Raw genomic sequence first — 25,875 nt, 5'->3', positions numbered from 1 at the left:
TTTGACCTTTGATGCATGTAAACCTGTTGTAGGAGACCTCCAAAACAAAAATAGGTAGTGGAAAAAATTGCAATTTTTACTACACATGATTTTACAGTTTATTTTATTACATTTCAAAAAATCTAAAAGGTGCACATCATACCCGACACCTACATGAATACTTTACCATTGGTTTTATGACTGTAAGTCTTTCTCTTCAAAATACTATTGAAGTTAGAAACGTGTATACCAATGTTGTATGCAACTTTAGAGGCGGTCCCTAAATTTGCGAATCTCGAACGTCCAATATCAAGCCAACTTTAATGCCAGTATGGGAAATGCTTAGCGTGAAACTTTGCGCGTTACATTCATATTCTGAGTCTATCTGCTTGCCTGTGTCTAGCCTATATACACTGAACAAAATTATAAACGCAACACTTTTGTTTTTGCCCAATTTTTCATGAGCTGAACTCGAAGATCTAAGACTATTTCTGTTTACTATTTCTTTCAAATATTGTTCACAAATCTGTGTTAGTGAGCACTTCTCCTTTGCCGAGATAATCCATCCACCTCATTGGTGTGGCATATCAAGATGCTTATTAGACAGCATGATTATTGGACAGGTGTGCCTTAGGCTGGCCACAATAAAAGGTCACTCTAAAATGTGCAGTTTTATCACACAGCACAATGCCATAGATGTCGCAAATTTTGAGGGAGCGTGCAATTGGCACGCTGACTGCAGGAATGTCTACCAGAGCTGTTGCCCGTGAATTGAATGTTCATTTCTCTACCATACGCCGTCTCCAAAGGCATTTCAGAGAATTTGGCGGTATATCCAACTGGCCTCACACCCGCAGATCACGTGTAACCACACCAGCCCAGGACCTCCACATCCAGCATCTTCACCTCCAAGATCGTCTGAGACCAGCCACCCGGACAGCTGCTGCAACAATCGGTTTGCATAACCAAAGAATTTCTGCACAAACTGTCAGAAACCATCTCAGGGAAGCTAATCTGCATGCTTGTCGTCCTCATCGGGGTCTCGACCTGACTGCAGTTCGTCATCGTAACCGACTTGAGTGGGCAACTGCTCACATTCGATGGCGTCTGGCACTTTGGAGATGTGTTCTCTTCACGGATAAATCCCCGTTCTCACTATACAGGGCAGATGGCAGACAGCCTGTATGGCGTCGTGTGGGTGAGTGGTCAACGTTGTGGATCGGGTGGCCCATGGTGCCAGTTATGCTATGGGCAGCCGTATGTTACGGACAACGAACACAGGTGCATTTTATTGATGGCATTTTGAATGCACCGAGATACCGTGACGAGATCCTGAGGCCCATTGTTCTGCCATTCATCCACGACCATCACCTCATGTTGCAGCATGATAATGCACATCCCTATGATGCAAGGATCTGTACACAATTCCTGGAAGCTGAAAAAATCCCAGTACTTGCATGGCCAGCATACTCACCAGACACGTCACGTATTGAGCATGTTTGGGATGCTCTGGATCGGCGTATATGACAGCATGTTCCAGGTCCGGCCAATATCCAGCAACTTTGCTCTGCCATTAAAGAGGAGTGGACAACATTTCACTGGCCACAATCAACAACCTGATCAACTCTATGCGAAGGAGATGTGTTTTCGGACCCCACAGAACCCCCCAATACAGTAAAACTGCACATTTTAGAGTGGCCTTTTATTGTGGCCAGCCTAAGGCACACCTGTGCAATAATCATGCTGTCTAATCAGCATCTTGATATGCCACACCTGTAGGGTTGGGTACTGAAACGCGGTGCCAATAGGGAACCGGTTCCAACGTAAACGATAGTAACCAGACTGAATAAGAACGAAATTTCGGTGCCTGACTCTCTGTGTCATGAGGCGCACACACGCAAGGTCTCTCGCTCCAACCGCCGTGCGCGCACTATATGGTTTGGAGGACAGCCTGTTCTGTCTCGCATGCGCGCTCTTGCTCACTCTATCTAGATTGCGGGAGATTTTAACTAATTTGCGGGCATCAGGGAGCCGTTATCAATATGCGGGAGACTCCCAGAACGTCTGCTGATAGCGAGGGGATTAATGAAGATGCCGAAGAAAAAACGCTCCAAGGTTTGGCTGCATTTCACGTGTAAAATTACGCATCAGAACGCCCTCTGGGTGTGCCGATTGTCTGAAGCCATATAGAATCACGCCAATCGCTGATGGCGCGGGCGCCGCCTCGACGCTCTTACGTCATCATATTATATTAGACGCGCATCATCTGCTCCTCAAATTTCTCTAGCGAAAAAGGAAGCTTGTCGGCAGTGCGAGGAGCTTGGCAGCGAACGCAGCGTCTCGTTCCCTATTCAGAGAACATAGGTTACACCAGTAACCAGAGATTCTCTTTCATAGGTTCACTCAACGCTGCGTAGCTAAGACGCAGTGGGAACGAAATACCAAACTCGCCAAGCTAAGCGCTGCCCGTAACTAGGACAACGACCAGATAACTCACATGACTGGTTCAAGCAGACAAAACATGGGAATCTGGAGCCATGTTGAGATTAGATTACCCTGGTAGTAATCTCTATTAATCTCCAGTATTATTACATTGTTTGATACAATATTGTTTTATTTGATATTATGTAAATGTGAATTTTTATTTTATATTGGTTTATTTATTATTACCATATGTTACTTGTTAATATTGTGTCCAGTTTTGCCCTGTAAATAAAAGGGTATTATTTTTTGAAAAAGTGTGTGCGGTTTTGTTTTCTTAAGAACCGTTTCAAGAACCGTTTAAGCACCGGAACCGTTTAAAAAATACAGAGTAGGTACTGGTATCGGATAAAACCCGACCGATACCCAACCCTACACACCTGTGAGGTGGATGGATTATCTCGACAAAGGAGAAGTGCTCAATAACACAGATTTAGACAGATTTGTGAACAATATTTGAGAGAAATACGCCTTTTGTGTACATAGAAAAAGTCCTAGATCTTAAGAGTTCAGCACATGAAAAATATGGGCAAAAACAAAAGTGTTGCGTTTATAATTTTGTTCAGTGTAGTATAGCCTACATCCCCAATAAGGCGTGAGTTTCATTACTCTATTCTTTGAGGAATAGAAAGTTTTATTTCCTGGTGATAAGATTTATAAATGGAATGTTTAGCAACAATGTTTTACTGTTTACTTTTACAGTCACTTGTAACCAATTTAATGCATTTAATTTAATTTAATGCAAATGAATACAAAAGTATTAATCTCTAAAAAGAAAAAAAAACGTAGTGACCCTAAACTTTTGAACGGTAGTGCTCATTAGTCCTTAATATGGATACCCATATTTTGTTGCAAATATCCCCTTGATTCTGTGATGACCTTAAAGATTGAGAGGCACAGTGTGATGTGGCTGATTGTTTCGAACATCTTACAGACTGCTGATGAAAACAAAACTCCCCCCAATCGAAGTGGTGCTTGCCATATCGGAGACCAAGCAAATGAGAAAGACAAGCCACCTACATATCAGGTTTGTGCAGAAAAACATTTATGCTGAGGCATTTAGTCAGTATCATGGAAATTCATTAGTCAAAATTCTTTTATAAATACTAATCATAACATTCCAGCATAACCTGTGTGTTTATGGTGACATAGAATACTTTGCCACATTTGACTTATGTATGTATGTATGTTCAGTATACCAAACCAGCTTCAGACGTGAATATGCTTGGAGAGATGATGTTTGGCTCAGTTTCCATGAGCTATAAGGGTTCAACTCTTAAAATTCACCACATTCGGTGAGTATTTTATGTAAATGTAATATATTTCACAGGATTAAGGGCCTTAGCGGTGTGTATTAAATAACACTGTAATATTGTGTATGTGACAGGTCTCCACCACAGCTGATGGTCAGTAAGGTTTTTTCTACCCTGTTTGGAAGCAGCACCTCTGGAAGTACAAATACGTATGTCTGTCTCCTCTCACCTGTAATCTGCTGCTTCTTGACTCTGCTCTCGATCACTCATTGTCTCTATTTTCTAAAGGCTGCAAGACAGTTTTGAGTCAATGAGCCAAACTTTTCACTCCAGCAGCATAGGTAAGATAAGTACAAACATTTCTTCTTTATTTGTTAATTTGTCACAATCTCTTCCAAAACCTATTGAGCTACCGAGTGCCTACATAGGCAGCAATTTATAGGTTCACTCCTGTCACAAAAGGCTGTTCCAAAAGGTAGGTATCTTATTTACGCTGTTTCCCGAGTTTTAAGGCAGCATTCCATGTATCTTTCACAAGTAACAATCCCAGAATACACTGCAGGAAGCTCGATGAAAAAATCAACAACAACCAGGATGACAGATGAGAGAGAAATGTTGAAATCATTCAATTTTATTTGATTCAATTCTGAAAAATAATGATTGAAAACAGTTAAATGTAGTTAAGAAGGATTAATTTTACCAAATATTTATGTGTTGTGTTTTTTATGCTTAGAGTTTTGAGCAGTTGGATTTCAAAAATATATATATACACACAGAATATATCTATATTTACAGCATCATTGGGTAATATAGTTTTTAACCATGAATTCAGCTCTTAATCATGATTATTGAAATAATGCGAACAAATGGTTTCAACAAAAGCATATACCCGTACATATACATGTACAATTGGTCTGTTTAAAGGTTTATAAATTGTTAAAAATCAATTTCCCTATGGAGAAAATGAAAGTTTTGACTTTCTGAACAAAAATGAGGTTCTATTTCATTGGGGATGCTAGGATCAACTGCATATGTAGTCAGCATGACAGCTCACTGTTTCGGAACAGCACTTTCATCTGTTTATTTTCTTAATTCTTTCTTAAAACCAAAACATACCGTTTCACAACATGGCCATATACCACTCTTTTTAGGAGTTTGCCGTGTACCTAGCGCTCCTCTGCTCTACCTGGCTCGGAGCGCATCTTTCTTTGCAGGTTTGTGTTGAATGCTAAAGCAGTGTGAGCATGTGTTGATCTCACATGCACAAACACTTTAGCTATGTTTCATTTTCTACTGTGTCCTCTCTGACCATTTAGCCTTTGATTGATTTTAGGCCCCTCACATAATGCACTTCCTCTGCCTTTGGCCCTGTGTTACACCTGGTATTAGCATACTTGGGTGATACGATCACAACAGCGGAGACAGAATGCTATTTACACCTGATACTAAGATGCATCTGCATCTTATTACCACAATGTGGTTTGTGATCAGATCACAAATATTTTTCACCCTGTTTACATCTGTATTTACAGCTGTACACTTGTGATTGGATCACTGAAATGGATGTAAATACCAAGTGTGAACAGAGTTATTGTGGGTCAGCAACGTTGTTACGAATGAAACTGCAAGGTTTCTAGGTTACAGGCTTTATCTTCACGCTTTCCGATGGGTCCACACTTTTGTAGATGTTGTGTGAGGGTGTGTGTGTGTGTGTGCAGGGGGGATACTAACCTGCATGCTCTCTTGAAAAGTGCTTGGGAACCCAAAACCTCCACCAAATCACCCACAATGTTAAGCAATGCGGAAACACTTTACATTCTTCAGAATGCAGCTGAATGTGAGGGAATGTGTAATGACTCTCATTTTCCAGCCCACAGTAATCCAGTGGACATGCCAAGCAGAGGACACAGTGAGGATGGAGACAGTGGCATTGCTCGCTCCGGTATGTACACATTAATAAAGTCAGAACATCCTTGACAAAAGCATTATCACTGTATCATACCAGTTATCGGCCGGTGTTAGACATATATATATATTTGTATTTATTGTTGTCGGTTGATAGTGGATATTTAATGGTGCATGCTCATTTTCTCTACTTTTATGTTGATTGTATTTTAAGATTTTTTTAAATAATATTAATATAATAAATGTTGTTATTAAAAATAACAATTATTTAAAAAAGGAATTAAAAATTCTAGTTAAATGTAATCCTTACCCAGTTTCAATGTTATAATTAGACATTATATTTAGACATTAATGTAGACATTATAATGTTGTAATGTCTACATTCGTATGTAGCATTTAAAATGATTGCTTTTAGTTTTTAGTGTTTTATTTGTTACTTATTTAGACAAAAATAGCATAGAATGTTAATATTTGCCATTTATCAGTTATCCGCCATGACATGAAAGTAATTTCTTTGGCTTAAAGTAATTTAGTGTACATTTTATTTGCTATCAGTAAAGTCGACATGAAATGGAAGTTGTGATTGTCTTTCCTTTCCATATTTTTTTTTATTTCTTTTTTATCATGTATTTTCTTTCCGTATTGTAACACATATCCGAGTGACGGCTCGGATATCAAGAAAAAATGTATGGATTTAATTTTGTCCATCGGGAATTTATTGGATAGTTGTGGTTTGCTATCGCTGTGATCTCATGTGAGTGACAGGTCGTTTCGCCCTCACGCCATCAGAGAAGAGAAGAGATGTCGCTGCTAAAGGGAGGGGAAGTTATTTTAATTATAGGTTATGAGGGTAAATGAATTAAAAATAAATAATAATGTGCACACTAAACAGATAAATCATTTACTAAGAAACACTGCAATATTCGATATCATCGTCTGTTAAAAAAAAAAGAAAACATCAGTTGACGGGTCTTATTTGTCTTACTCGCCGATTTACAGACAAACATAATAAGGTAAATGTGCCTGTGAACTCCACTTTCCCATTCTGCAGCATCTCTGAGCAGTTTATTGGCCACTCCCCTACCCTCACCTGGCTCCTCCTTCAGCAGTGGCTGTGCCAGCAGTTACCAGCGGCGATGGCTCCGTAGCCAGGCCACCAGTCTTCAACATGGCCCCATGCCTCGCTGGTAAGTGTGAATCAATTCAGATTCCACAAGTAAGATATCAGAAGTTACAGTGGGCAGATAAGTTGGATGTATGTGTGTATGTCTGTGCATCAGGAGCACTGAAGAAATGTTCAACCTGTCTGACGAGAGCTGCAGCTCCAACCCTGCGATGATCCGGAGGAAGAAGATTGCCATCAGCATCATTATAAGCCTGCCAGAGAGAGAGGAGGAAAACCACAATTTTCAGGAGTTTTTCTTCTCCCACTTTCCTCTGTTTGAGTCTCACATGAACAAACTCAAGACTGCCATCGAGAGGGTCAGTGTGATAGTGCAGGCGTCATAGTTATATCTATTTTAGGCAAATGTTCTAGTATCCATCTAAAGCAATATGTTTATTTCATAAACGGCTATTATCAGAATTTAAAATGTCTGTTTAAATTCTGTTTTTTAGAAAAAACATTACAGAAACAGCAAACAGGGCAAAAGGCCAAACAATCTTATTTTACAGACCAAAGAAAACAACCAGCAAGTCTGATACTGGTTGGTTTTGATGGGTGGGTCAGAGCAAACTAATTTTAGTATAACCTTTATCAATCTAATGGTGTTGCTTTAAAATTGAGATACATGGAGAATATATTCTAAATAGGATTGTGAATAAAAATTTAACCGCAAGGTGCCTAGTTTTATATTTTATAATTTGCTTCCCAAGATTTATTTTATCAAAAATACAGTAAAACTAATATTTTGAATTATTTTTACTATTTAAAATAACTTCTATATATTAAAATGCAATTCATCCGCTTTGGTAAAGTTGTAGGCTTTTCAGCAGGCATTACTTCAGTCTTGCAGTGTAGAAAAAAATTAGTATAAAGTTTTAAAGTTAGTATAAAGTTATAAAGGGGTCCTACTATGCTTTTTCACTTTTTCAACTTTAATTAGTGTGTAATGTTGCTGTTTGTGCATAAAAATTATCTGCAAGGTTCAAAGCTAAAAGTCCACTACAAAGGGAGAGATTTAACAGAATCCACTTTCCAAGACTTAATTGGACTAAAACAAAATTTTGGAATTGGAAATTGGACTTTTTCCAGATTTTGTGAAGATAATGTTACTTATTTAAATAATTTCCGCCCATAGAATATGCAAAAAAGGTGCTGGCCTGGTTGAGCTGCTGCTATGTCAAATAGACGCTGTTTTTTTACGCACGTATTAACAAACTCATTTGTTTGACTTCTTAAGGCTGACAAACTTAGATTTCCTGAACATTATAACCCCAACGTTTTTCTGTGTGCTGCACATTTTACGGAAAACAGCTTCCAGAAACTTAAAGAGCACAAGGCAGGCTATATGCACAAAAGCTCTCCTTAAATGAAGCAGTTCCCGTTTTGTCAGGACAATCTGTTGTTAATGGATCACAATTTGTAACTATGTCTTATAATTCGCAGTTGTGTCATATTATTCTATTAACAGTTCCAATTATTAAGTTTTATGTTGCAACAATGTAAAAAAAATGCAAAGCTTTGCCTCCACTAGCCTGCTAGCTTACATTACTGTATTGATGTAGTGTTTACTGTAGCGTTTGTAAGCTCCCTTAGGAAAATTAACCATGGTTTTGTGATCGATTACCGATAAATTTCATGATTAAATTGGTGTATAACATCGTATCTAAAATGTATAAGAAAATGACAAAAAGTATACCACTCTGAAACGTCCCATGAAATCCGTTCTGGGCGATCATCTTGTTTGTTAACATTCTCTGAATCAGGCTTGAATTGGTTTGAAATTGATGTCATCCTTAATATTTACATCTGAGTAGAGCTCACGGTTATGGTAAGGGCCGTGACATTTCCCGAACACGCGCTAAACGCTGCCAATCACAAAACACTGGGCAAGCTAATCAATCACAGCATATTTCGGAAGGAGGGGCTTCATCGAAATCGGAGTGTTCGAACCAGACTGGGGACAGAGGTGCTGTAATAATGTAAAATATGTGTAAAATAATGTTTCAAGCATGAAAGCATATTCTAGTACACCCCAAAAACAAAATCAAGAATTCATAAAAGGGCATAATAGGACCCCTTTAGCAAGATAAATGTTTTTTACTGCCACTTTAAATAATGATAATGTAAAGCATCCTTGCTGATAAAAGTATTAATTTCTTAAAAAAAATATTGTATATACTTTATATAGTATTTCTATTTGCATAACATTTAAACTTTACTTCAAAGTTCAAACTGTGTGTGATTGTTTTTCAGGCAATGATTCTGTGCAGAAGGATAGCTGAGTCCAGTCAGCGAGTGCAGGTCTATCTGTGTCGAGTGATGGAAGCACTGGGAGAATTCAGGTGAAAGTGAGAGGGATGTGGTGCATCACATTTCTTACAGTATATTTTTGGCATTATATTCTTTATGTACAGTTCATGTACAATGTACTATTTCTGCAGTGAACAAAATGACACATTAATTCAGCAAGGCAGTGATCATAGCACTGGAATTAAATATTTACAGTAATGTTTTAATGTATTTTCAGCCTTCTTGTTCTGCCTCTAAAATTACAGAACAAATATGAATTTTCATGCCCCCCTAGGCCCCTACTGTATTAAACATCCTTTGTTTCATGACCAACTTGGTGCAGAGGATATTGTTACAGAAGCCCTCAAGTTTGAGATCAAGTCAATTTGAACATTGATCTGCATTAGTCTCATCTGGTTCTCTATTGGTTTATAGGATGACAGTGTGGAACCTGTACATGGCTCCACGCATCAGCGAGCCAGTCTGGCTTTCCATGATATCCCAAAGTACCGAGCGAAACCTACTGTGTCATCGCTTTCTGAAGGAGATGAGTTTTCTGATGGAACACGGAGCCAAGAGCCAGTCAGTGGTCTTTAACCTTTCTACTAAACATATTACTTAAAATCTTTAACCCTGTTCTTTTACTAGTACTGTGTAATCAAAGGGATATTTGGAAAATCAATTATTTGTTTCCATCACCATCACTGATCCTATTCGTGTCAGGAAACACAATTGGCAAGGTGTGTCACTGTGGCAGTCAGTCATGAGTGATTTCCTCTTGATTGCCTTATTGTATTGAGTTCTGGTGGGAACTTTGTGAACTATTCCTTTCATTTTTGTCTAGGTTTCTCTCAGCTCTCCTTACTGCTGTTCTTACGCGTCACTTAGGCTGGGTTCCCACAGTGATGCCCAGCAGCTTGCCGCCAATCACACCTGCCTGCCAGAAACCTGCCTCACAGACAGTGGATCTGTTGGCAAAATCTCACCCATACAACCCACTGTGGGCTCAATTAGGTAAAACAAAAAATGCACACAAGACTAAATATTTAAATGTATACTATCAGGGCCGGCCCGTGGCATAGGCGGATTAGGCAAATGCTAGGAGCGCCACTCAATAGGGGCGCCAAAATGAGTGAACGAGTGAATTTTTTTTTTTAATTTTTTTTCCTAATACTATTTTAAAAACATTAATTCAAAATACTACAAAATAAAGCAAAAAAACTCCACAAAAACTTAACTAAGTCCCCCGACTCCGGTCCGGCGCATCAATCTTCCCCCGTCCGGCGAGTGCTTGAAGTGCGTCAGAAACAGAGCGCGCGATCAGTTTACTGTTGGTAATTTGTTGTGTAGCGTCGCCCCTCGCTGCATCCAATGTAGACAGCATTGCTTTCGTTTGAGGGCACTTAACACACTCAAGCACCCTGTAGAAACGGGCCTGGTAGCTCGTGCCAGGTCTAGACATGGTGAAAGTTACCTGATTGTGACGGATGGCCAAATTTACATGACATATTTTAGATTAGCATTATAGTCTGCAATAGATACAGTGCCTAACGGAAGAGAAGAGGATAAAAGGGAATAAAGACAGAGGTAACATGCTAATGTAATGAATGAACAGTTTATCTAATTGCATAGTAGTAAGATATATAATTTAATGGCAGTCATTTTTACCTTAAACTTTAAGCTAACAATTGTTCTGAGTTCTCCAGAGCCCCCAGACAGTGTGATTTGTAACAATCACGTTTTTTTAGACGCATTCACTATCACTTTTATTAATTAATGTTTTACTCTACAGTTGTGCAGTTTTGAGGGGGATATATGGCATTTTTTAAATTTATTTGCCAAAATTATTAATGATATTTATATAGGCTACAGGTTTATTAAAAGTAGCAACGTTTTATGTGAAATTAACATTAAAGAAGACATTTCGGAGTTTCATTCATGGTGAAAACATGAAACGTGCCATAGTTTAGTGGAAGATTGCTGCCATCAACTGCAAAACAAACACTTTTGCTAGCGCTCAATGAATAGTTTGTGCATGAATGACATTTGGATGATGACATCACTGTTTTATCCAGAGCGGCTATATATACTGAACAAAATTATAAACGCAACAAAACTGTAAAGCTGTAAATCTGCCTTGAAATAATCTATATTGTAAAAAGCGCTATAAAAATAAATGGGTCTTGACTTGAATGCTAGGTGTAATGCTCTTGCTAGCTGTAATGTGTGTGTATATATATATATATATATATATATATATATATATATATAGGATAAATAATCATGAACACAATGACAGGGTGAAATGGGCTGTGATGCATGGGGCACCAGGTAAAATCTTGCCTAGGGGAGCAAATTGGCCAGGGCCGGCCCTGTATAATATAAATGTATAAGTATATACTCCTACAAACATTCATACAATATTCAAGCAGAAATGTTGAGTCTACTGCACTCTGGACATCACACAAGTAGTTTTGAAAATCTTCAAAAACTCATGCCATAAGCAAATAGTTATTTATCTCAGTAACCATATATATCACAACATAGTTATTTTAACTAGAGTTTCAGCAAAATAAAAATGTTTTATGAATGAAAGAGGACCTATTATGTTTTTTTTATCTTTAGTGTGTAATGTTGCTGTTTGAGTATGAAAACGTTACAAAGCACAAAGTCAATCCAAAAAGAGTTATTCTCTACATCAGTAAATACTTTCTGATCTCTCTGAAACCACTCGATTGTAGTCTTGAGTTTCTTCTTTTGAAGATTGCTCATTTAAATAATTCCTGCATACGCAAAATAAAGGGGTGATGCCTGGTTGAGTTGCATAGTGTTTTGAAACTCGCGGGTAAGGAGCATGAAATTTCCGAAACGCACTCAAAGCAGTTGACCAATCAAGAGAACATATAGCTTTTTTAAAAAGGTCTTCATAGAGACTGAAACTAAAAGAGTGTTACTGACAGACTGGGAAGAGAGGTGCAGCATTCACGTTAAAGTGAATATTTAGTAGTAATAGTAATCAAATAATAAAAATGAATATTTAACACATTTAAGTATTTAAGTTACATTTAAGTTAAAAGTAACACATTTAACCGAGTGTTACTGACAGACTGGGAAGAGAGGTGCAGCAACAACATAAAATATGTAAAAAAAGTAATGTGTTTTTTAACATTCAAGCATGAAAAACTATTCTAGTAGACTAAAAAACTAAATCAAGACTTTGTAAAAAACAAAAAAAAGCATAAAATGGCCTCTTTATATAACGATGATGGATGTGAATGAAAATATAATATTGTTCACATTAACATTATGAAGCATAAGTGTGGCAGCAGTGCAAAAACAGCTTCATATTATTTAGCACTTGAGTTAAAAATACTCAAACAATAAAAATAATATGTGACCCTGGATGACAAAACCAGTCTTATGGGTCATTTTTTTGAAATTAAGATTTATACATCACATGAAAGCTGAATAAATAAGCTTTCCATTGATGTATGGTTTGTTAGGATAGGACAATATTTGGCTGAGATACAACTATTTGAAAATCTGGAATCTGAGGGTGCAGAAAAATCGAAACATTGAGAAAATTGCCTTTAAAGTTGTCCATTTATGTTTGTGATTGTGCTGCATTCACTCACAAAAATAATTGTTTTATACATTTACGGTAGGAAATTTACAAAATACCTTCATGGAACATGATCTTTACTTAATATCCTGATCATTTTTGGCATAAAAGAAAAATTGATAATTTTGACCCATACAATGTATTGTTGGCTATTCCCACAAATATACCCGTGCTACTTAAGGCTGGTTTTGTGATCCAGGGTCACGTATTATAAAACATATTTATAAAATTCTGATTGGATTTCTGAGCCAAGTTTGAAGCAATTTCAATTTAGATCTGTCTCTGCGCATCAGTTGATTTCTGTATAATTTGATATAATTCTATATAAACAAAATATACATATTTTTTTTATTCTTATACATCATTAAAACAATTATTATGTACAGAGTCATATACTTAAATGTTAAATATTAATTTTTACTATTTAAATACTATTACTGCTAAATATTCACTTTACCGTGGGAGAAACATGAATCATTTAGCTGGGCTATAATTTCTTTATTTGTTGAGGTTCGTTTATATAATATTGTATTTTTTTCTTTTAGTATATATTTGTTTTTTCCCCCACAAAAATTAGTTTGAGATCAAGCAATAATTCAATTCAATAATTCGCTGATCCTCTGTTGAAGACTGGTCTTGCATTCTCATTTTCATGGTGATTTTTTACTTCAAAGAACTCGACTTATTTGAGCTGTCATATACAAAAGAACTTTGTATAAAAAAAGTAACTTTGCTAGTCCAGCATTTGTTTTCATTTGCAACTATAAACCAGTTCTCTTACGAGAGGTTCTCTCGTATTCCGTAAGCTAGCTTACGCTATGGGTAAAGTCATCTTTTCTCTAGATATTGAAGCCAAAAATTATCCTTAATTTTGCATTTATTGTCAACGCAGTGCAGCAGCCAGCAGACCTAGAGCAGGCAGTCTTGCGTGCTCATTGGCTGCCGTGCGGCAACTGCTGCAGCCTACCACTGAGCCTCGCGCGTGACGTCGCGCCCTATACGCGTCACAGCCCGCCAAAATGGGGGTGGCTTAGTGTATAAAAGCCAGGCTCAGAGGGTGCGTCACTGATTTCATCATCTTCAGCGAAGCTCTCCACATCGCTGGATCTTGAGAGAAAGCCGTCCGCCGTCAAAACTAGCGACCAGCACGCAGAGGAAAGCGCCTGAGGAAGCCGGCCTGCTTCGCCACCTTCAGCCTTCCGTGCCTGCTACGCCATCCGGCGTTGAGTATCCTTTTTGTGCTTGCATTCTGTGAGTGTAGCAGCGGCGAACACTCACAGAATGCAAGCACAAACTAAAACTCTCTCACTAAAAGAGCGCGAGCGTTTGTATCAAAATGCCTCGCCTTTCCTGCGGCTCGTGCAGAGCCCCGCTCAGCGCAGGACCCTGGAATCGGGCGTCTGCGTGCACTGTGAAGTGCTTCCGTTGTCGACCCTGTGGGCTCGACTCAAAGCCTTCACCCCGGACGCTGTCACTCCACCCTCTGGACCGCGCAAAAAGAAGCGCCGTGCGCAGATGATGCCGGAGCCTGTGGCCACAGTGAAGCGCTCGCCGGATCGTATCCCGCCAGCCCCGCTCACAGTCACAGAGAGGCATCTCTGGCTGACGCTTGCGGATATGAGGGAGTCGGAGCGCTCCGCGTTTCTCGTCGCGCCGCTCTCCCCCACTGGTCTCTTCGGCCCAGCGGTGAACGGGATTGTCGACCGTTTCTCCGAAGTACAGAAGACCACGCAGGCCATGAATCTCTTCCTGCCGCGACGCTCTAGCTCCTGTGCAAGCCGCCCACGTGAGCCGTCTGCACGACATGCTAGCCAGCGCCCAGCTCAGCCACAGCCTCCGCAGTGTCGACAGGGCAGCCGCCCTAGATCACGATCGTCTGGACGCAGGTCGCCTCCCCCCCCAGGGACCCCGGTCCAGGATTGCGCTGAAACCCGAGCAGGGAAAGTCCTCCAAGCAACACCAGAGAGGAAAAGACGGGTGGGTCTTGCTGCGGCCGGACCAGCGTCAAAATATCTCGTCCTGTCAGTCCCCTCAGAGAAGGCTACTGCAGACTCACATTTAGCAGCCAACGAGTTGGCAACACAGCCCGCTCGCCTGCACACAAACGCCGTTTTTATGGCGACCCAGAGAAATCTCAAAAAGAGTATAAATTCTGGTTATCCGGCTCACGCCGAGGGTGTTTTAGGTGTAGAAAAAGTGCCCACAAGTCAGTGCTTACCCCTACACATAAACACAATGCCCCACGTGTCTCTCACAGAGCCCACTCTCATAAAGCTGGCAAATGCCGCTCGAGTGCTAGATGTAGAGAATGTGCCCAAAAACCTGTGCTCACACCTACTCACTGTCCACTCTGTTACACGGCAACAGCCTCACAGCGGCCAAGTTATGAATGTAAGTCACGTGCCCGCTCACGAGCGCTCACGCTTACTGACAAACACTTCGCCCCAGGCTCCGCTCGCACCAAATATCGTCACAAAATATTCCCCATTCCCAGTAATTGGGCCATCTCAAGTGATACAGACAGTTACAGCTGTCAGCGAGCCGCCGTTCCTGAGATCAGAGGGCGCGTGCGCCTCGCACACACCTCCGGTTCAGTTTCCCGAGCCCGCGAAGTGCGGCGATCGGAACCCGGAGTCCATTCTGCCCCTAGCTATACATGAAGAAGCATGGAAGGCTATTCCAGGTGTGTCAGAATGGGTGCTGAGCACAATAAGACAGGGCTATTCGCTTCCGTTCGCTCGCCATCCCCCTCGCTTTTGAGCACGGACCGAGACGAAAGTAAAAGCGGATGTAGCTCATCTACTCCTCGCAGAAATAGCCAAACTGCTGTGCAAAGGGGCCATAGAACCAGTGCCTCCTTCTCTGAACGAGTCAGGTTTTTACAGCCGTTATTTTCTCGTACCCAAGAAGGACGGAGCTCTAAGACCTATCTTAGATCTGAGATATTTGAACAAAGCTCTCATGAGACGGCCGTTCAAAATGCTCACGACCAGACAAATCCTCGCACAAATTTGCCCGAGGGACTGGTTTATCTCTCGATCTGAAAGATGCATACTTTCAGATCCCGATAGTCCCCCGTCACAGGCCATTCTTGAGATTCGCCTTCGACGGTCGGGCATATCAATACACCGTCCTCCTGTTCGGCCTGTCCTTGGCACCCCGTACATTTACGAAGTGCATGGATGCGGCTCTCGCCCCCCTGAGAGTGAAAGGGCTGCGAATTCTGAACTATTTGGACGATTGGCTGATTTTAGCACAGTCAGAGATAGAACTTTTATCTCACAGAACAGTGCTTCTCAGCCATCTGGAAAGCTTGGGCCTCACGGTCAACTGGACCAAGACCTCATTTATGTCCAGTCAGTCAGTTTCCTTTCTAGGAATAGATCTGGACTCTCTGGCTATGACGGCCCGCCTATCGACACAGCGCCCGCGCCGTGTTCGACACCTGGCCGCGTCTTTCCAGGAAGGCAGCATCACACCTCTGAAGACATTCCAGAGGATGCTAGGCTGTATGGCATCAGGTGCGGCTGTGCTTCAGCTGGGCTTGCTGCGCATGCGCCCGCTACAACGCTGGCTGAACGCCCAAGTGCCTCACCAGGCTTGGGTTTCAGGCTACAGACGAATCAGAGTGACTCAGAGCTGCGTTTTGGCTCTGCAGCCCTGATTAGCGGCCGACTGGTACCAGCGGGGAGTGACAATGGGGACTGTCTCACACCGAAAGGTCATCTCGATGGACGCCTCCAACTCAGGTTGGGGCGCCGTCTTCGAGGGCAGACCGGTCTTTGGCCTGTGGTCAGACCACTGTGGAGAGACGCTTCCATATAAACTGTCTGGAAATGATAGCGGTCGAGAACGCGCTCAAACGCTTCCTCCCGTTCATTCCGGACCACCATGTGTTAGTCCGCTCGGACAACATGTCTGTGGTGTCCTACATAAACCGTCAGGGCGGTTTTCAGATCCAGAAGCCTCAGCCATCTGACAGAACGCCTTCTTGTATGGTCTCAGTTCCTTCTGCGCTCGCTGAGAGTTGCGCATGTGCCAGGCCACTTGAACGACGGTCCAGACAAACTTTCCAGGAACCACGTTCCCCCAGGGGAATGGTCCCTGCACCCCCAGACAGTCCAGTTACTGTGGCGCCTTTTCGGCAAAGCGAAAGTCAACCTGTTTGCGTCAAAAGACAATGCTCACTGACCGATGTTCTTTTCAAAGAATGAGGATGCGCTGGCCCAAACCTTTATGCTTTCCCTCCGGTCTCTCTGTTACCACAGGTAATCAAGAGGATCAGGGAAACGCGCCACTTGGTTCTCCTTATAGCCCCGCGCTGGGAGAACCAAACCTGGTTCCCGGAGCTGATGCGGCTGTCTCACACAGCCCCTTGGCTGATTCCGGTGAGGAGAGATCTCCTCTCTCAAGCCCGCGGCTCAATCTGGCATCCTCATCCAGAGCGCTGGTCTCTGCACGTATGGCCAATCAACGGATACCCGTTGTCTTGCCAGAAGGAGTGATGAACACGATTACGCAATCCAGGGCTCCCTCTACGAGGCGGCTTTATTCGTCTAAATGGTCGGTGTTCTCCAAATGGTGCGCTGATAGAGATCTAGACCCACGAACATGTGGGGTCCCGGGATTGCTTGGCTTCCTTCCAGAGCTGTTGGATAAGGGCAGGTCCCCATCCACGCTTAAAGTTTATGTGGCGGCCGTTGCAGCGTTCGCTGAGTCGACGCACGGCCAGTCAGTATGAAGAAACGAGCTTGTCATCCGCTTCCTTAGATCCCACATGGGAACCAAGGGGGGTCGTGGGGGATTCATCAGTCTAGCTCCTCTTTCATTGGTCCTAGAGGCCCTGAAAGCTTTCCCCTCAAAACCGTTAGACTCCGTGGACCTAAAGTACCTCTCGCTCAAAACCGTTTTTCTGACAGCTCTGTCATCAGTTAAACGTGTGGGGGATTTACACCCGCTATCTGTTAGCGCTGCGTGTCTTCAGTTCGGGCCAAATGACTCTAAAGTCATCCTTAAGCCAAGACATGGTTATGTCCCTAAAGTGTTGGGCACCCCCTTCAGAGCACAGGTCATTTCTCTTTCGGCTCTACCAGCATCCGATAGTGAGAGTGATGTTAATCCCCTCTGCCCCGTCAGGGCGCTGAGGGCTTACATTACGCGCTCCGCCTCTTTCAGGCGTTCGGAACAGCTCTTTGTCTCGTTTGGTGAGCGCACCAAGGATCTCGCCGCCTCGAAACAGAGCCTGTCCAGATGGATAGTGGAAGCTATCACATCTGCTTATGAGTGTAAAGGTCTGCAATGCCCCTTTGGCATCAGGGCGCATTCCACCAGAGGCGTGGCCTCGTCTTGGGCTTGGGCCAGCAGAATTTCCATTCAAGACATCTGTGAGGCGGCAGGCTGGGCCTCTCCGTCCTCATTTGTTAGATTTTATAACGTGGAAGTTCCCACCTTGGAGGCTAGACTTCTGTCAGTGTGAGCGGTGTGTTTGTCCTGCCCAAATTATCATGCGCAGACTACTCTCACGCGGCGTTAGCTCTCCTGGTAGCTCTCTCATTAGCTGCACTATATGGTGAATTGATATATGTACCGGCGACGCCGCTCTGTATACCCTGTATGTGCTTATAACATGTGCTGGCCCGCATTGCTGGCCACCTGTTTCCGACTTATCTATGTTCCCCGGGAATCCCTGGGACTCATGAAGTGGAGGCTGGGCACGCACGGCGTTGACAATGGGTTCCCGTAGTGTAAGCTAGTTTACGCAATACGAGAGAACCTCTCGTAAGAGAACGTACTCGGTTACATACGTAACCTCGGTTCTCTCTAGAAGAGGGAACGAGTATTGCGTAACCTGACCGTGCAGGCGCCACGAGCGATTTTCGCTTCAGCTGATGAAACCAGTGACGCAGCCTCTGAGTCTGGCTTTTATAGGCTAAGCCACCCCCATTTTGGCGGGTTGTGACGCGTAGAGGGCGCGACGTCACGCGCGAGGCTCAGTGGTAGGCTGGACGCAAGACTGCCTGCTCTAGGTCTGCTGGCTGCTGCACTGCGTTGACAATAAATGCAAAATTAAGGATAATTTTTGGCTTCAGTATCTCGAGAAAAGATGACTTTACCCGTAGCGTAAGCTAGCTTACGCAATACTCGTTCCCTCTTCTAGAGAGAACCGAGGTTACGTATGTAACCGAGTACGTTTTGTTACTGTATTATATTGTTTGTTGTTTAGGTGATCTGTATGGTGCATTGGGCTCTCCAGTGAGAGTGTGTCGAACGGTGGTCGTGGGACGCAGAAGGGAGCTGGTACAGCGAGTCTTGTATGTTCTGTCCTACTTCATTCGCTGCTCAGACCTGCAGGAGCATGTACAACCTCAAGGACAGATGAACGATCTGACCAATCCCTGCACCTCTCACACCACTGATCCCACCTCTGGAAGTGAAGGGATCGATGAAAAAACAGACCCCTTAAAGCCCTCTCTTAGTGTTATTGGAACCAGTGAAAAAGCACTGAACTCTGGCTTGAGCGATGCCATTCCAGACACCTTTGTAGAACAAAATGATGAAGCGCTTTTGACTGATACAAAATCAACTAATCCATCCCCCAGTATGGAATCGACCACTGTCAGGCCTGATTGTACAGAAATGGGACAGGAATGTTTTGGAGAAGACAGTGACTCTGTTGGGGGTGGATTAGAGCACATTTTGGCCAATCAGAGTCCTCTTCTGCATAGGGTGCAGTTTCACATTGGCAGCCCCAGGGAGGCAGATAATGACGGACAAGCCGGCGTTCTTACTGGGGCGGGGTGTGGGCGGGGATTGGACAGGAAGTTGCATCAAAGGATTTTGAGTGACATACAAAGGAACGAGAGCTCAGATAGTGCTCTAGGTGACAGTGATGATGAGGAAACATCACCGCAAGAACTGTACGTGGCTACAGAACAAAAGGAGTGTGAGTTACCACTGCCAAAGTAAGTGCAAACTAATCTCACTCTCTTAATTTAAAGGGGTCTTGTCATGATGCGGTGTATGTGTGAGTGAGTGAATGGGTGAATGTGAGGCAATATGTAAAGCGCTTTGGTGGCCATTGAATCTGTGAAAGCGCTATATAAATGCAGTCCATTTACCATTTACCATAAAATTGTATTTGACCTTTTGACATTTGTTGTACTACGAAAACACACCGTAGTAGGTTTTTTGCAAACTTCTGCAATTTTTTTGATGTCAGACGGATAAATGCATTTGAACACATGACGGTTCTCGTCTACATATCAGTGTTGCCTATTCAGTGTTCAGAAACATGGCCCACCCATGATGAGGAAGTAGGATAAAAAAACTATTATTAACTCCAGAAAAACTAGTGATAATGTAGCACCTGCAGCTCTGCATAAACATCTGAAGAATACCAACAAGAATATCAGCATTTTAAAGGGATAGTTCACCCAAAAGTGAAAAATGACCTCTTGATTTACTCACCCTCAAGCCATCCTAGGTGTAAATGACTTTCTTATTTCAGATGAATACAATCGGAATTATATTAAAAATTTCCTGGCTCTTCCAGGCTTTATAATGGCAGTGAATGGTGGATGAAATTTTGAAGCCCAAAAAATTGCATCCATCCGTCATAAACGTTCTCCACATGGCTCCAGGGGGTTAACAAAGGCCTTCTGAAGCTAAGTGATGCGTTTGTGTAAGAAAAATATCCATATTTAACACTTTGAAAACTAAAATATCTAGCTTCTGGCAGACGCCATTCGCAAGTCGATTTAAGCCAATAGAGCAATTCATGACGCGATGTTGGAGTAGCATAAGTTTCGACGCTTCTCGCAATTCAAAAAAATAGAGCTGGACAACAAACTCAAGCTCCTCTTCTCTTATACAAAATCCTCCAACATTTCTCTTTAAAAATTCACATTTTAGACTTCTAAATAATGACCGGTGTTTTGTTCTGCTCTATCCTCTGCACTTCAGCGTTCATCAATACATCATGCCTCAGGTCAGGGGTTACTCTTTCGCCGTAAAATGATGTGTACGGCCATTTGTCGGAAGCTAGATGTTTTAGTTTATAATGTTAAATATGGATATTTTTCTTACAAAAACGCATCACTTAGTTTCAGAAGGTCTTTATTAATCCCCAGAGCCATGTGGATATCTTTTATGATGGATGGATGCCCTTTTTTGGGCTTCAAAATCTCATCCTCCATTCACTGTTATCATAAAGGACAGCCAGGACATTTTTATATGTATAATATATCTCTGATTGTATTCATCTGAAAGAAGAAAGTCATATACACCTAGGATGGCTTGAGGGTGAGTAAATCATGAGGTAATTGTAGTGGTGTAGGTAATTTTGGGTGAACTATCCCATTAAGTTTATTATTAACAAAGTCATTAGTTCAATATTATCTTAATAGTGTCTGTGACACCTTTCTGATCATTTTTTTTACTGGACCTGGCATGAACCCCACAGCTTGCAAGTGCAGCACAGTGCTGTATCATTTTACATGCATAGATGGGAGTCTTAAAGGCAGCTAAAAAAAGAAGAAAGAAGGAAAATAGTGTTAAAAACCTAAAGTGTATTTTTACAGTTTTTTTACAGAAACAACATTTTTAGTGGAAATTAAATGAATGATGAGCTCTTTAAAAGTAGGGACATTGCAAATCAAAAATATTATCACAAAATTCTTGTTCTAACATGTTGGCTTTACACCTCCTGAAACCAGATGACTTTTGATTTTTTTTTTTTTTTTTTTTACATTACAAAAAAATGTTTGTATTGAAATGTAGAAAAGGGAATGTTTTATTTTTTAAGTAAAATTTAATCTAATATAGTTGTATTTAATGTAACATTTATTTTTGGCCCACAGCTATCAATCAAGTTAGATTTTTAGCTCTTCGTAGTGAATGTTTTAGCACATCTGCAAGGATGGCTGCAATAACCATTTGTGTTTGTTTCTGTATAGTTATCAGGTAGAGAGTCGAGCCAGTATTAATAATTTTGGACATTCTTTGCTGGGTGGTTACTGTCCTCAGTACATGCCTGACTTTGCCTTGCATGGCATCAGTTCTGATCTCAGGCTCAAACAGTGCCTTATGGCTGACCTGGAACATACTGTTCTTGTAAGTACAGTTACATTTACAGTTATTACTGCATACAGTAAATGATTCATGTATGTTCACAATCATTCATTTGACAATTTTTGCTCCAGTGTTTTATGTCTGTACGTTTTAATGTTTAGCATGTGTCAGTTAATTTGGTTTCTTGTTTAAGGTTTGAATTTTAGCTTGACCAGGGTAATGCCATTTTTATTTTTTGACAGAAGTGAAAAGGAGGAAAATGACCGATTGTTCAGCTGACTAAAATTCTTTCGAATTTTTTTTTAAAAACTCCATAAAACAGTTTTAAAAGTTGCTTGTAAATGCCTGTTCACGCCAAGAACGGTAACTGTACAGATAACTATAATGATATCTATATTAGCGTCCACACCAGTGGGCAATAACGTTCTTTTTATTATAAGCACGCGTTGCAGTTTTCGTTCGACAAATAACGCAAAAGCTCTTTAAAGCAGGATGGATTCTGATTGGCTGTCAATTTGGCTGTTTTTATCGTTCATCAGCTGGAAAAAAACATTCCGAATGTGATTCCAACGATATCGTTTCTCTCTGCTTTTATCATTATAAAAGAATAACTGAGTCCACACCACAACAATATTTAGAACAACTTTTAGAACTATATATAAATAATTAATGTTATAGTTATCGTCCTTGGTGTGAACTGTTTTTTAGGCTATCCCTCCCAGCCTCATTTTCATCCACGTTGAATTTAATATGGTGTCTAACCTGACTAAGGTCTATACCGTACATTAGGAAAAAGTGTGTACCTTTTGTGTATGTGCAGCATCCAGCGCTGGATGAACCCGTGGCCGAGGCTTTGTGCATTGTGGCAGATACAGACCGACTGAGTGTGCAGGTTGTGACGAGTCAAAGGCGCGTGTGTGAGGGCGGGCGGATGGGCAGGGACGTGATGGTGTCTAACCTCATACACACTCTCATCACATCAGTTCTGCAGCTATATGCACTCAACATCGCAACCGATTTTGTAAGTCTCCTCAACACACACACATACACACATATTTACAGTTTATTACCTACAGTGTTCAGTATGTTTATCTGCACTACTGTTCAAATGTCTCAGTGCGTGATGCATCTGGAGGACCGGTTACAGGAGGTGTATTTTAAGAGTCGATCCTTAGCAGAATATCTGAGAGGACAAACAAGGGTCCATGTAAAAGAACTGGGGCTGGCACTGGGGTAAGAGCACACTTACCTACTACTTATTAGGTTTTTTCATGCCATGTTGTAATTACCATAATTACGACATTTCGTAAACGCGTGTAAAACGCGTTTACGTCCTTGTATAGCTCGGAATTACAGCTTGGAAGATAGTAATTTTCGGAGAGCTCCTACATGTTCCATGTGAACGCTGTACCACCTGACTGCTGCAGATTCATTTAGGCGTTGATAGTGTTGCCATACAAACGCATTATTTCCAGTCCGAGGACGTGAACAGCTCCGAATAGAACATCACGTGTTGTCATCTGGAGACTACGGCAATTACGACATGGCGTGAACACAGCAATTGTCACTAATCCTTCACTTAAGTCATGCATTATGATATTCTAAATGCAGACAGTGTGAGAATAAAACTGCATAATGTCAAATGTATGAATTTATTATTATTATTCCCCCAGAATTGACTCCAGTGACATTCCATTGCTTGCAGCAGTGGCCAGCACACACTCGCCGTACGTGGCTCAGATCCTCCTTTAAATAGACCAAGCAAGATTTATTTCACATAAAGGACCAATCAGAATGTGCTCCTGTTCTGCAAGGACCAGTAAGGTTCTGATCATTATAAGATGAGATGACCACACCAATCAAGATGCACTGTGTTCGACAACCATTCGGAGCCTACACCTAGCCTTAAAACACCAATCAGAATGCCTTGTTTGTCCAGCTGACAGTCTGTGTATGTATGTACGTACGAGTGTGAATCCAACTAACTATCTATAGACTGAAACGGGCACCACACAGGGACACTTAGTAATGCTTTCCGGTTTTTTTATCTGGTGTCTTTTTAAGTCTTATATGAAAGGAAAGACTGGATACCGCAAAGATTATTTATGGAAAACATCTCTAAGAGCAAGAATATGATATACTATGATTGCTAGCGCTACAGTATATCTGATTGCACAATAGTGTATTTAGGGATAGTCCTCTCAAAAAGGAAAATTGTCATTATTTTCTCACTTTCATATCATTCCAAACCTGTATGCAAGATATTTTAAAGTACAATGGAAGTCACCGAAAACCAAAACTGTTTGGTTATCCGTCAATGTTCTTCAAAATATATTCTTTTGTGTTCAGCAGAAGACGAGAAGTCATACAGGTTTTAAACAACATGAAAGTGAGTAAATGATGATAGAATTTAATTTATTTTGGTAGAATATCCCTCTAAGGATGAAAGCATAACTATAAAATATATAGTCACATTAGTTTACATCAGAAGCCACATTTGGTAGCATTTCTAAGACACGGCTATTCTTGAAAGAAATAGTTCACCTAAAAAAAAAGAATCTGTCAATTTACTTACCCTCATGTCATTCCAAATTTGCAGGACAGACTTTTTTTTATTTTTGAAGAATAATTCTTTTCCATATAATAAAAGTGAAATAAGATGGGGACTTACAAAATCTTAAAAATACAATAAAAATATAATTAAAATGTGGTCCATACAATTATATTATATTCTATGCTCTCATTTTCTGAACTTTTTTACTTTTTAGAGCTTGACAGTCCTAAAAGACTGTCAACACATGTAAAAGAATAGCCAGGATAATCTTTGTTTTTTTTTTTTTTTACAGAAAAAAGTCAGTCAGCCATATAGGTTTGGAACAACATGAGGATGAATATAAAATTGCAGGATTTTCAGTTTTGGGTGAGCTGTCCTTTTAAACCCTTAAATTCCAACCAAGCACACAACTCTGAAAAAGTACATAAAAAGGACATTTTAAATTAATCTGAAATTTCATTCAAGAAAAGCATTAGTTTGTTCCTGATTAATTATTGACAATGTAAGTCATAGCAGCGTTTAGTTCCTTGTGTTGGAATTTGATCAAATCAATCAGTTTTCATAGTTTTCTACTATTATGTTTCGTTTAATCTGCAATTGAAGTATTTTTCATAGTCCATATCTCCAGAAAACTGTGTGTGTGCCTCAATCTTTGAAAGATGAGAGAATGTTTACATAATGGAAAAAGTGGGTGTGATATTAAACTGTGTTTATGTTAATTACTGGACAGTCCACCAATTGTGGATTACAGTATTAATCTGGTGCTACTATTGTGTCAAAGGCTTACTAAAGCACGTTTACGCTCTGTCCTTGAGAATGCTTTATATTTCTTTCAGTGGTGTTTTGCACTTAAAGACATAAATGTCATAGCAATAGAACCTCAATAGTAGTTTGTGACACAAGAAATTGAAAAAATACTTCTTTTTTTATCGTTGTTCATTGTTCCATTTTAAAGAGCTAGAGAAAGATGATTATTTTTTATATTTTCACAAAATACTCTACCTCAAATAAAAGATCTGAAAGTGTCCTGATCTGAATTAATGAGTTTGATCAGTCAGTATCATCAAGAATGCAGTGTGTTTATATCTTCAGTGAGTATACACTTAAAAGCTGCATTTTGGATTAAAACATTACATGTGCAAACGTCTTTAGTGAATTTCTGTACTGAAAAAGTAAATGTAAATTTGTCTTGCTTTGTTTACAATAGTTTTGTTGAGGTTGGAACTTTGAACACTAAGGTTTTACTACACTTTCAGTGGTCTCTTGTTTTACTTTTGGTCTGTTCCCTGCATGGTGTTTATACTCCAGGTTGAATGTGGTTGAGTATTTTGTCTGTGACAATATGATGTTGATAAGAACTGAATTAGTGAATAAACAAATTGCCAGAAATTGAACAACTCTGCATTTTGTAGTTATGTATCTTCTTTTGCATGGTCCAGTTTAAAATTGTGTATGATAGCAGCCTATGAATTTATATAGAAATATTTAAGTTTTCTTGATATTTTTGATCAGTGTTTTGTTCTCGTTAACTTCACTTGTGCACTAATCATATTACTAA

The 25,875-nt window shown here is 40.8% G+C and overlaps 1 protein-coding gene across 5 annotated transcripts in view; it reads left to right on the top strand.

Moving 5' to 3' along the window:
• Window positions 1-25,719, top strand: part of fnip2 (folliculin interacting protein 2) — a 36,260-nt gene extending 10,541 nt beyond the window's left edge. For 2 of the 5 annotated variants that reach the window (XM_077204434.1, XM_077204427.1), the window contains exons 3-18: window positions 3,395-3,487; window positions 3,655-3,755; window positions 3,848-3,922; window positions 4,002-4,054; window positions 4,865-4,927; window positions 5,584-5,655; window positions 6,670-6,805; window positions 6,899-7,100; window positions 9,037-9,125; window positions 9,508-9,654; window positions 9,917-10,086; window positions 18,918-19,656; window positions 21,649-21,805; window positions 22,584-22,784; window positions 22,881-22,996; window positions 23,437-25,719. In XM_077204434.1, the coding sequence (XP_077060549.1) occupies window positions 3,395-3,487; window positions 3,655-3,755; window positions 3,848-3,922; window positions 4,002-4,054; window positions 4,865-4,927; window positions 5,584-5,655; window positions 6,670-6,805; window positions 6,899-7,100; window positions 9,037-9,125; window positions 9,508-9,654; window positions 9,917-10,086; window positions 18,918-19,656; window positions 21,649-21,805; window positions 22,584-22,784; window positions 22,881-22,996; window positions 23,437-23,515 (2,493 nt within the window). In that variant the 3' untranslated portion in view covers window positions 23,516-25,719. The remainder of the gene's footprint in view (window positions 1-3,394; window positions 3,488-3,654; window positions 3,756-3,847; window positions 3,923-4,001; window positions 4,055-4,864; window positions 4,928-5,583; window positions 5,656-6,669; window positions 6,806-6,898; window positions 7,101-9,036; window positions 9,126-9,507; window positions 9,655-9,916; window positions 10,087-18,917; window positions 19,657-21,648; window positions 21,806-22,583; window positions 22,785-22,880; window positions 22,997-23,436) is intronic. The other 3 variants (XM_077204461.1, XM_077204450.1, XR_013195025.1) reach the window with 2 other exon arrangements.
• Window positions 25,720-25,875: the final 156 nt, after the last annotated feature.

Source organism: Siphateles boraxobius, unplaced genomic scaffold, assembly GCF_051911475.1.
Source record: "Siphateles boraxobius isolate OS27281-9 unplaced genomic scaffold, OSU_SipBor_1 119, whole genome shotgun sequence".
NCBI lineage: Eukaryota > Metazoa > Chordata > Actinopteri > Cypriniformes > Leuciscidae > Siphateles > Siphateles boraxobius.
Note: the sequence above shows the minus strand (reverse complement) of the source record. Positions and strands in the feature narration are given on the sequence as shown.